Source organism: Dipodomys merriami, unplaced genomic scaffold (assembly GCF_024711535.1).
Source record: "Dipodomys merriami isolate MVZ:Mamm:240054 unplaced genomic scaffold, mDipMer1.0.p SCAF_5, whole genome shotgun sequence".
NCBI lineage: Eukaryota > Metazoa > Chordata > Mammalia > Rodentia > Heteromyidae > Dipodomys > Dipodomys merriami.
Genome location: NW_027206068.1, coordinates 32299652 through 32312517, shown reverse-complemented (window position 1 = coordinate 32312517; position 12866 = coordinate 32299652). Strand labels below are relative to the sequence as shown.

General features: G+C 35.0%; 1 protein-coding gene across 1 annotated transcript in view; it reads left to right on the top strand.

The window, feature by feature from the left end:
• Sema3c (semaphorin 3C) overlaps nucleotides 1–12866 on the top strand; it is a 145087-nt gene that overhangs the window by 60684 nt on the left and 71537 nt on the right. Inside the window, exons 3-4 of the mRNA XM_069996353.1 lie at nucleotides 9663–9823; nucleotides 11223–11285. Of these exons, the coding sequence (XP_069852454.1) occupies nucleotides 9663–9823; nucleotides 11223–11285 (224 nt within the window). The remainder of the gene's footprint in view (nucleotides 1–9662; nucleotides 9824–11222; nucleotides 11286–12866) is intronic.

Here is a 12866-nt window from a genome sequence, read left to right as displayed (position 1 = left end):
ACTCTGCATTGAATGACAAATGAATATGTTGAGAGTGAAAGGAATACATCTTTACTGGCCCATACAGTTCTCCAACTTACTTTTGTTTTTGAGCCAAGTATAATAAGTTGCCTAAACAATGAGTCACATTGAGCTAAACAATATTTAGATTAAATAGCTGTCTCTTTAGGAAAACATCTCTATCTCTCTTCATTCATAAAGTTCAGTTCTTTAAACTTGAGATCATATAGTATACATTTTATATATATATATATATATATATATATTTTTTTTTTTTTTCCTGTGTTCAAGGGAAACTGGGTTTAAGAATGTACCAATTGAAAGCTTGGTTCAGGAATTTGGTTGATGGAAAGAGATCAGTGGTTTAATTCCAAATAGTCTGCCTGCTAAAAGATGTGGGTGGTCTTCCATCATTCTGAAAGAATCTAGTGATAGAGAATTTTGGCAACTTTTACCTGTTTTCCAGTTTGTAATTTGTATTTCCTTCGTCTAGTTCAACATGGTTTTAAGTGCAATCCAACTAGACTTTTGTTTCAGAATATATGTAGAACATTGTGGTCTATAAAGAAAACAAACACTGCTTGATTTTTCATCAGAGTAATTAAAAATCTTTTAAGCTGACAAAACACTGAAATAAGCCTTCAGTATTAGCAGGCTCATTTCTCTTTGGAAACATGATGAAGAAAATTATTAAATTGAAATTTCTCAAGATATTTTTCTGTGTACTTTCATGCCTACATATATAGTAGCTTAGGATGTATATATGTATATACATATGTATATACGTTTCCATGAAAGTACTCTATATATGTATATATATACATATATTTTTATTCTACATTATGCACCTGACATTGTTTAATGAAATTATCTCCAAGACTCTTTATTAGCACACTGATCTTTTAAAGAACTTATGTTTGATTAAATCTTACACTTTCTCAAAATTTTTCATTAGTATTTCAAGTGACTTGAAAAATAATCCAGCCATTTTAGTTTGACATCCAAGGAGTTTGCATCTTTACATGTTACTCTGACACTCCTGGACTTTGTGAATATTTTGCATGTTGCTTGGTTCCTAAGTTCTGCTTAGAAAGCCCCACACAAATATATTTTCTCAGTTCCCCAAACTTCTGATAATCTTTTTTGAATTTTCCACTTTTGGGCTTCTGTACAGCTCTTTCCACCCTTTAAAACAGTACCTCCTTCTTAGCTCACCACTGTTCTGTAGCTCACCATCTTCATAAGTCTTCACAACAGATTTCCAACCCTGCTACAATATAGCTGAGCCTGTGTTTCCAATTCATTCTCTTTTATTATACTTTGTTCATTTACTAATATGATTATAAGTTAATGGTAAGAGTGACTGGAATACTATTTGTTCAAGAAATAAAGTCAGGGACTTCCTCCTGATTAGATTTCATAGTTCTTTCCCAGAAGTCCTAATTTTCTCTCTTCAGTATTCATGTAACTTCTTGAGTCATCTCATTTTCCTCAGTGGCTTATGGCCTTACACTATAGATTTGTCTTCTTAGAGAAGATGGATCAAAATTATTTTTTCATCTTTTTACCAAGCCCCTGGCTCCTCTACTATCTAAAGACTGAATAAATATATGTCTCAATGAATAGTTTTCTTTGGTGGAGAGTCCACTGGATTATATAGCCATACAAGTTAAAAGGCATGTATCAAAAGATTAGAAAATTTAGGGTCAGATAGGCAAGAGATCTCACCAGCACATACGATCTGCAGCTCTTCTTGCTGTAATTAAACTATGCTCACTAGATATTCCTACTGGAAGGACATCAGGTGGATAAGCAAGTTTCACTGGAAGCATGGAAAGCAATAAGTAATAGGATGTTTTGTGTTAATGTTGCTATAAGAACTTTTGCATAAGTTATTCCAATATGGTCATTTTGGGGTTTGACAATGGGAAATGGGGTGGTCATGTTTTCTTTCCTGGGATTTTGCTGGCAGGAAGGGCTGTGAAGTACCCTTTCCCTGGCTAATACATACACACTGATCCACCTACTTTTAGATTTCTGTCTTTCTACCCACAGCTTTGGTGTTTACATATTACAATATATCCCTCCTGATGTTACTAATCTTTTTTTAACTTTTTCTTTCTTTTCCTTTTTTGTGTTTGTGTGAGTACCTGTCCTGGGGCTTGAACTCAGGGCCTGAGTGTGGTCCTGAGATAAATTTTTGTTTTTCTTCTCTAGACTAGCACTCTACCACTTGAGCCAGCTCCATTTTCAGCTTTTTCGTGGTGTACATAAGAATCTCATAGACTTTCCTCCCAGGGCTACATTCAAATCTTATATCACAGCCTCCTTAATAGCTAGGATCACAGCTTTATAAATTAACTTTTAACAAGTATTATCATATTGAAAGTAGACTTCAAAAAATAACACCTTCAGCACTTTGTTTTTTTTGACGTTTTTATATAAACAAAATTTTAATAGCACAATATTATATTTCATCGATGTGTACTCTTTTGTTATCAGTAGCAGTTGAAATCATGTCACACCTTGTACCCCAAAACCTTAAACTCCCTGTTCCATGGCAGCTTTACTAGAATGTCAAGAACTCTAGAAAGCACGTATGAGATGATATGCCTGGTTCTCTGCAAATCGGTCTACACTGTCTCATGGGCATTCTCTGAAACAGATGCTTTCCTCACATAATTTGTAAACACCATGAGTGCTAATATTTCATTCAGCTCATCCATTTGTCCCCCACACTTTAGCAGTAGGTGCAGATTGGAGTCTTCTAACCAGAAGTTCCTTCCTGCCTGTTCAGCATCTCTCAAGACATCTGAGGAGAATTTCTAACTGAATGTTCATATACTGAGCTAGATTCTGGTTATTGCTTCTCAAAGAACCAGATTGGTACCAAATGTCTTAGAAATCTGCATTCACATCTCCCAAGTGATCTTAGAAGAAGTAAAACTTCTACTTAATTGAACCACACAACAAAAGTAGCTTTTTTTTTTTTTTAAATAGAGGAAGGCCTTGTTCTTTTCTTTAGCTTAGAAAATACAGAAAATGCATATTACTGCAGCTACATTTCTGAATTTTAATAAGAGGGCTTGGGGCTTGGAAGTTGGCTCAGTAGTAGAGTGCTTGCCTTGCATGCATGAGGCCCTGGGTTCGATTCCTCAGCACCACATAAGCAGAAAAAGCCGGAAGTGGCACTGTGACTCAGATTGAAGATAAAATAAAATATTATATTAGCCTTATGGATACTATTCAATGGTACACATAGATAATATTTATCATAAATAACTCCTGCAAATATTAACAAAATAAGTATTTTCTTTCTGCAGGGAACAGTAATCATTCTGGTTATTAAATAAATCTTATTATTATTTTGTTTGTTGTGACTGAAAGGACAGGACTTGTATTGTAGGAGGATGGTTGGGAAAATATTTTTATTGTTGGGAGATTAAACTAAAACTTCAGTCCAATTGGCTAATTCCACAGCTGATCCCACAATATCCAACATTCTAACAATGATAAAGTCTGTATTTGAACAGTGATAAATTCTTTTTGTGAAAAACTTTGATTTTCTTTTCTTGTTTTTTTTTCTTTCCTTCTTTCTTTCTTCTTTCTTTCTTTCTTTCTTTCTCTCTCTCTTCCTTTCTTTCTTCCTTTCTTTCTTTCTTTCTTTCTTTCTTTCTTTCTTTCTTTCTTTCTTTCTTTCTTTCTTTCTTTCTTTCTTTCTTTCTTTCTTTCTTTCTTTCTTACTGGGAGTTTATGTACTGAGGTCCTTGCATTTGCCAGGTTGGTACCATGCCACTAAGCCATACCTCTAGGTTGTTTGTTGTTGTTTGCTTGCTTTTGTTGTTCCTTCTGGTTGCTTTTTAGACAGGGTCATGCTTTTTGTCCAGGATGCCCTGGACCATGATCCCCTATATGCAATTCCAACTGTAACTCAAATGACAGTCACCTCTCACTCAGCTGTCGGTTGACACAGGCCTTGGGAACTTCTTGCCCAGACTTTCTTGAAACCGCAATCCTCCTATTTCATCTTCCTCAATAGATAGAATCATAGAAGCCACACCTGGCTTCTAATAAATTAATCTTTAAAAGGATCATGCCAGGCCTGGAAAGTCAGGATAAAATCTTGGGTTTTTTTCTAAAATTAATAGAAAACTGTTCAGGACAATTTAGAAGAGGGAGCTCAAAAGTACAGTAATCATAAAATTTAACATCCAAACCATGAATCTTTTGAAGACAAAAATGAGTACTATTGACAATTATGCTGGGAAAGAGAGCTGTCTGGGGCACACCAGACTGAGAATCACCATCTCTCATAAAGCCTTCTGTATGTTTCTTAATCTCTCTTATGCAATGTCTGGAAAATACATTCTGTGTTTCTTGTGGCCGTTTTCTGGCCAGGCTCAGTGAATAGAGCTGTGTCTCTTATTCCTTCTTTCAGCCATGTGGCATTTTGCCTCCACTTAGCTAATCATGCACATCCATGAAGAAACAGAAAATTGGAATGCTTTATCTCCAGTATGAACTACATCTGATGCCTCTTTCCTGTAGTACATTGGGCCTGCTAAGATGGCTTATTGAGTACCCCATCAGGAAGGCATTGCAGAGACTGATGACTTTCCCATTGTTTGCAGTATGGTTTCCACCTCACCTCAGTTGGCATAAAATGTTGTCGTTGTTTTGAGAAGCTGAGGGATTTGTTCTACTGCATTTGACACTATACAGACTCAGGTATAGCAATGAAATAGAATCCGAATAACTAAGTGTGGAAGGTTGTGTCTCTTTAGAATAGCAAGAGGATACCAGATTGTGGTCACAAAGACCTGACCTTGCTTTCTTTTTTTCTACTTATTTTACATTTATGATTTTTTTCTTTTTTATTATCCTTAAGTAGTTATAGAAAGGGGCTTCCATTCAACATGTCATTTTGTGAGTACCAGTCATCTGGAAGAGTGTCACCGCTTTCATCACTCTCCCACTGATCTTTCTAAGCTGGATCTTGCCACCTTCAAACCTCTTGGGTGATTTTGGTTAGGGTGGTCACTGAACGTCCATATTTATTTTTGTGTGGAACCAGGCCAATATTAATACATAATTATAGAGGCTATGAATGAAAATTAAAGCAACCACAGAACAGTAACTTGCCAGGTGAGCTCCCTCTATTTAGGGCTGTTAATTTTGAGTGAATGAGGTTTTAACAATTGACTTTAGGTCTCTGTTTATCTTGGGAATTAGGAAGCCTAGCTTCAGGCTGAAGAAGTTTCTGTTCTGGGCTTTATCTGAGAATTTTGCCTAAAGGGACAGGTGAAGTTCACTTTCAACCCATTAAGTAGAGGATGGGTCATTTGAGTACACCCTATTTAACATTCTTCTGAGATAAGACATTCTAGAGGAAATTATCCTGTCCTTAACAGTAGTATCTCTAAAGTGAAAGGTTTCATAAGATTTACTTTGAAATCTGTGGTCTGCTTTCTCCCCTAGGCAAAGCTGAGGTTGATCTTGAGGAGAATGTTAAAGTGAGCTACCTACGTAGTGTGGCTCTACTCCAGTTCAAATTAGCAGCAGTGTTTATGAATATCTGTTTTTTCTTACTTGGATTAGGATCTCTGAGTATGTGTTGAATAAATATATTAAAAGCACATTATGAGCTTTAAATATAATTAATGGATTACCATTGCATATGCTTCTAATTGAGAGACTCTTGGGAATTGATTTTCAGCTCAAGTAATTCTTTATCTACTCTGGAATTTCAAAAAAGCCCAAAGATAATGTAATATCCTGTTTAAATGAATTTCTCCAGCAGGTAGTTTAACAAATGTTTATTATTCATAAAGAAAAAATCTTACCATCTTTCTACCAAGATTACATTTCTGAGCATGTGAATGCACTTCTTAAAGACTTGGTCATCTTAGAAATAGGTCTCTGACTAGGTTAATGGCAAATGAAGATTAGTTCTTATGTGATTAGAATATTAATGATAATACAACAAATCACTGTATTGAGTTACTGCTATAGTGATGCATACTTGAGTAAACTTAGCTTACATTTCTAGCATTTATATTTGGGGAAAACCAATTTTACTTCAATTCTCAAGGTTTACAGTGGTTTCCATTACAAAGAAAAGTTCACTTGAACTCATAAATTGTAGGTGAGTGTACTAAGCTGCAAAATTTCCTCAAAAGAAAGTAGATTGGGCATAGAGGATATTACAGTAACTTTCCATCCTGCAGCTCTACACTTGAGTGGATTTCAGAATAGAAATAGGAAAAACAATGTAGTTGTTTTTTTTTTTTTTTTTAATATTGTTTCCCAGGAGATTTTCCCAGGAACTTGAAGACCTATGCTGCCCTTCTTGGAGCCACTGCATTTTCTAATACTGCAAACTCTAGGTCAAGTCTATTCTCAATCATCTGATCATGTCTTGGGAAAGGATATAATTAGCTGTACGTCAGATGCTGTTAAAAAGATGATATCATTATTAACTTTAAGGAAATGTGGGGCATCGCCATTCTTTGTCTTATTTTGATGATGAGCTAGTCTTTGTGACTTCCTTCTCTCTCTCTATAGCCAAATAATTAAATCAGCTATTTCTTATAACTGTGGCAAAATCACTGAATCATCATTGACTTAAGTTGGATCTACATTGAAACAAAGGGATAGAATTGTGGATCAGACTTTTTAAAGATACTTAATGCTTTGAATTTTTTTTTAAATAAAAAGTGAACATTTTTTTCCCCACAATCTCCAGAGTTCCATTATGGTTCCTAACAGCAATTTTAATAGTATATAACTAAATAGCCTAGGATTCTACGATAAACAAAAAACACTTCTGAAAGATGCCTTGGGTTAACAGTGGTCAACTGCCAGTGAACTACAGATGATTAAAGTTGAAGATGTTTTATGGCTCAGAAAAAAAAAAAAGATAGAAGTCCTTGGACTAGAAAGGTCTTCAAGTTAATATTATTGCTCCCTGGTACTTAAACAAATGCAATAAATCGATTATTTTTTAGTGGAACAAGTAAGAGGAGAGCTGCTATTCCATGTTATTTGAAAATTGATTTCATTTGCAGTTACTTTCCCAGCTAGGTTCACATTCTTGGGTTCATTTTAGCACAGATTAGGAAAAAATAGAGAGTAGAAGACAGAGACATAGAGACAGAGACAAAGAGAACTTTGAAAAAAAACAATCTAAGCAAACTACAGTAAAAAGTATGAAAAGTGGTATCTGCACATTATGAATACAAAAGCTCTGTCAGTCAGTATGTATTTTTATAAAAGTGCTGTGTGTGTGTGTGTGTGTGTGTGTGTGTGTGTGTGTGTGTGTGTGTGAAATTCACTTAACTAGATAGTTCTGGGATTGTGCTATTCCATGCTTATTTCAATAACTCAATGACTTAGTAAAGGACCCCATTTTTTTCCTACATTTTCCAATCAAGTCGTATCTCCTCACTACACATTAATCTCACAGTTGCTACAGTTATCCTGCATAGTCAAATAATTTTTTGAGAAATGCCTTGTTTTATTATTATGCTCTCCTGCTCAAATATTTAAGTAGATTCTACAGATAAAAGTATTCAATGTGTGAATATTAAATATAAATCTGACAATCTAGTTCTCCCCCTTTATTGCCTTGTGTGAGGAATGTTATTATTTTTGAGGGCCTCTGGCCTCTGTCCAGAGGTATCCTGTATAATTAGGATTACTAGGTTGGCTACTTTTTTATGACATTATGTATGTTCCCAGGTTAAGTCTTACAACAACCTTGTGAGGCAAGTTACTATTTACTGTCTTTAAGATGAGGAAACAAGATCTAAATTCCAATCAGTAATCTGATTTTTTTAAAAAAATGAAATTGTAGAGAAAGAATTCAGACTCCAATGATTGGACCCAGAAAGTATAAGTTGAGTCATAGTGTATTGCTTTTTTCTTTTCTTTTTGTTATTTTTAGGATTTTATTTCAGAATTTTCATTAAAAAAAAAAAAAGTAATTATTAAGCTGGGTGCCTGTGGCTCATGCCTGTAATCCTAGCTACTCAGGAGGTTGAGATCTGAAGATCACGGTTCAAAGCCAGCCTAGGCAGGAAACTCCATGAGACTCTTATCTCTAATAAACCACTAGAAAACCAGAAATGGTGCTTAAGCGGTAGAGTGCTCGCCTTGAGCTGAAGAGCACAAGGACAGCGCCCAAGCACAGAGTTCAAGACCCACGACTGACCAAAAAAAAAGTAATTATTGTAAAGGTGATGTAGAGGAGTTACAGTTACATAAGAGAGATGAGTACATTTCTTTTTGAATAGTGTTACCCCTCCTTCATTTTATGTATTTCATTGGAAAATAATTATTTCAAGAGATATTAGTTAAACATCTATCCTATGGCCCAGTCTATATTCTAACCATGAAGTTTTAAAGATTTGCACCATCATGACTTGTATTCATAGATGAAAAGGAAGCTTTATGAAACACTGTGATAACAAAAACAATCAAGGACATCTGTAAACGTGTCCAATCTTGGAGTGATACTTGCTTTATTATGTGTTTCCTCATATATTCTCAGATATTCAAGTTTTCTAGTTATCCTTATCTATTTTTCCAACCTTTGTAAATGACTTTTCTCTATTATGTTTTATTCAACTCATGAAGGAACCTGTTCTTTCTGGATCAAATAAATTTTTAACATTGAACTCGTTGTTTTACTTTTTTTTTTTTTACTTCAGCAAAAGAATAATTGAAACTTCATTAGCCTAACTTCATTTTAAATTCAATTTATTATGATAGGGGAAACATACAACTTCACTTTTTTGGTCAATAATTCTGTAAGAGTTTTCATTAAAACAATAGAATTGTAGAAACAACACACTATTTTTTTCTTTAGTTATTTATTCATTCACTTATTATTTATTACTCACTTTCTTAGTGCTCAAATTCAGGAGTTTGTGCTCTCCAGTGGCCACACCTCCAGTTCTTTTTACTGTTATTACAAAGGAGTTGTACAAATGGCTTAAAGTTCCTTAAGTCAGGACAATGTCACCCCTTCCTTCATTTTCCCCCATTTTTCTCCTCCAGTACCTGGCCCTTTCTAAGACAAAAAGGAGCCCAACAATAAATAACAAACAAAAGCATGTTTCAATTTCCTGAAAATTGTTTTGGTAAGTAGTAAAGTAGTATTTAATTGATCAGAGGAGTTAAGCCTTTTGATTCCTCATGAGTGTATCTTCCTTCAGTGTGTTTGATTGTGTGTAAACACATAGAGCCCTATACACATTGTCATCTCCAGTTGTGGTTTAGCTCTAGCTTCAACATATGAGAGAAAACATGAGCCATTTGTCTCTCTGGATTACCTCACTTATCATGATTTGCTCTAGGTACATCCAATTTTTTGCAAGTAACACAATCTTATTCTTTCTCCTGGATGAGTAAAATTCCATTGCATATATATATATATGTATATATATATATATATATATATATATATACATATATATATAAGTTTTGGATCCACTCATCTGTTGTGGAGCCTCTGGGCTGTTTCCATAACTTGGCTATTGTGAATACTGCTGCAATGAATATGGATATACACGTGTATTTACCTTATCCTGACATGTCACATTCTGGGGAGATGCTCAAGAGATACATTCTGTTTTTATGTGTGCTCTTCACTATTTCAGAGCTTCGGGAAACCAAGACATCTGAACACTTCAGCCTATCCCACCACCCCTTAGACTACAGGATATTACTAATGGATGAAGATCAGGACCGGATATATGTGGGCAGCAAGGATCACATTATTTCCTTGAACATTAATAATATCAGCCAAGAACCTTTGAGTGTAAGTTTTTCATTTTCATGAGGACAATTTTGAAACTAAATGCTTTAACAAACTTTAAATATAATGAAGAAAATATATTTATTTCACTACAATAGAATAGAAAATACCTGTCACATATGCACACATTCATATTAAGGAAATTAGTTCTTATTTCACAACTGGAAATGTATGTATCAACTTCAATTCTCCCCTGTAGCTCTAAAATCTAGAGCTAAAGTAGAAAATACTTCTTGCACATTTACATCAAGAAAGGAAATGTAGAACATGAGAAAATGATCAGATTAAAGAAACCTTGTAATCTACATAAAATCCACACAGAGTTTAAAAGGAATACACTAAGGAAGTTATTTAACGAGTATGCGTTACATTTACCATACTGTTACCCAACAAGGAAGCAAACTTGAGCTTTATTAGAGTAAATAAATAAAAGAAGATTGACTGCCAGGTACCAGCAGCTTATACCTGTAATAAGGTACTAGGATTTTGAGGGACTAAGGAGTTTGAGATTTGAGGATCACAGTTTGGAGCCAGCTCAGGCAGGAAAGTCTGTGAGGTTCTTACCTCCAATTAACCACTAAAAAAATCTGGAAGTAAAGCTGTGACTCAGGCAATACATCACTAGACTTAAAAATCATAGCGATGGATAGTATCCAGGCCCTGAGGTCAAGCCACAGAAGCAGCATACATACATGTGCATGTGTGTGTGTGTGTGTGTGTGTGTGCATGCACACACACACACACACACACACACAACGTAGATTATTACAGAAAGTTGATTTCTGAATTCATTATATTAACATAGTACACACACACAACATAGATTATTACAGAAAGTTGATTTCTGAATTCATTATATTAACATAGCAACAGGCTGACAACTCAGAAGACCTGACCCAAAACTGCAGTGTCTCAAAAGACTGGTGCAGTATTCCTCACAGAGAATCTCTTGGATTCTATCCAAGTTATTTCAGTTGCTCAGTTACATAAAGGTTCATATTAGTAAAAATCTATCCATCCAGTTGTGTGGTTTACCACAAACAATATTAAATTTAGATGATAACATAAACATAAATTCATGAGGTTGAGCAACATAGTGTAAGTCAGACGGAAGGAATTGTTGTGCACATTTGTATGAATAAGGGACCTTATATAATATACAATTTTAAATGGCTATGTGTTACGGTAAGGCTTTTGGCAAAGAAATAACTGATTGGAGGACTAAGAGGCAAATATTGAATTAACAGTAGAATATTAAGTGACTGTGGGAGTGTGAATTTTCAAGTAGAAATACAGAAATACAAAATACCTTGAAGAAATCTGCTAACAGAAAGCAAATGAAGAGCATTGAGCTGTCATACATCTGAGTGACTTTAAATTACTTTATTTCCTTTCTGATCAGGTTTTCTGGCCAGCATCTACAATCAAAGTTGATGAGTGCAAAATGGCTGGCAAAGACCCCACAGTGAGTACATTTAAGACAAATAAAAACATACAAATGTTTGTTTGTTTTTTAGGTTCATGGCTTTAAGTACAACCAAGAAGGTGTTTGAAGACCTTGACTGAATGTATGTTAAAAATGTAAATGTGACAAGATTGGAATTCTCATACCATCTGTAATTTTAGAATTTCTGACTGGATAGAAATTTTCTGTCTTGCTTTCATTATCTTGAGCAGACATTTTTGTGATGGATTTCAGTAATAAACCCTGTTCCAAGTGGATCCAACCTACAGAATTCTCAGCAGGCTGCTGAAATAATGATAATGCAAGTGGCTGGAGCAGCTCCCAGATACCATGCAGGCTTTCCCAAAGATTCCCTGTGACAAACTAGTGGTAGTGGGCACATTCCTGAGATATAAATCAACAGTGTTGAATGGTACCTTTGTTGATTAAAAAAACTACAAAACCACAATCAATGCATATACAAGTTTCAATAAATATTCACCACAACACTTGCATGACTTACATTTCTTTAAGTGGGATTCAATATAGAGTCAGGCAAGAAATCTGTATTAATTTCTGTGAACAGCTTGCTGACATAGACACATTTATTTATTCTTGAATATTACAAAAGAAATGTATGGAGCTGGTATTCACTGCGAACAGTGTTTAAGACAAGTTTATATATCATCTTATAAAAATAATATATAATGAAACCAAATATTAAATTATCTATTCTTTCAAATAGTATGTTGAGGAATTTCCTTAATTTTCTTATTCTTTCAAGTTTGTTTTTGGTAAGCATTATTCACTAATAATAAATAATATTTGAGTACCTTTTGAATAACTTGCATAGTGTTAGTAGTTAGAGACACAATCTGGACTAAATCAGGCATACCTATAACTTTAATTAACTTTGCTTACTGCTTTGGAAAAATCAACATCTTTCATATGAACATGAAGATACATGCTAAGTAGGCAATGAGGTAGCCTCTACATGGTGACAGAGTAAAAAATCTAGGAAATTGACACACATTTTTTTAAAGATCTGATGCCAGATGATCTGAAATTAGGGTGAAAAATGTGACTGAGCACTTATTTTTCTAGTAAAGGCAAGGAATGCTCATTAATATAATGTTTGTAGCAAATGTCCTATGATTTATCATGCTAGGCCAGGCCTGGGTGTTGGGGAGAAGCGACACATATTCTTTTTTTTTTGGGTCCCGTCATGGGGCCTGAACTCTGGGTCTGGGCGCTGTGCCTCAACTCTTCAGCTCAAGGCTAGCGCTCTACCACTTGAGCCATAGCGTTACTTCCGGCTTTTTTTTCCTTTTGCTTATGTGGTGCTGAGGAATCGAACCCAGGGCTTCAGGCATGCAAGGCAAGTGCTCTACCACTGAGCCACCTTCCCAGCCCCGTGACATATATTCTTTATGAAGTAAAATTGATATCTGATTTAGTCTAAAGATAGTCACTGAGGTAAAAGCGCCAAGAAGTCAGATTCAAAGTAGAACCACACAATACTCTGCAATTTGCATCTCTGAGTATCACTCAAGAAGTCTTAGCAAGAGAGATTACCCAAATTGATTGGATTGTGGGTCTCCC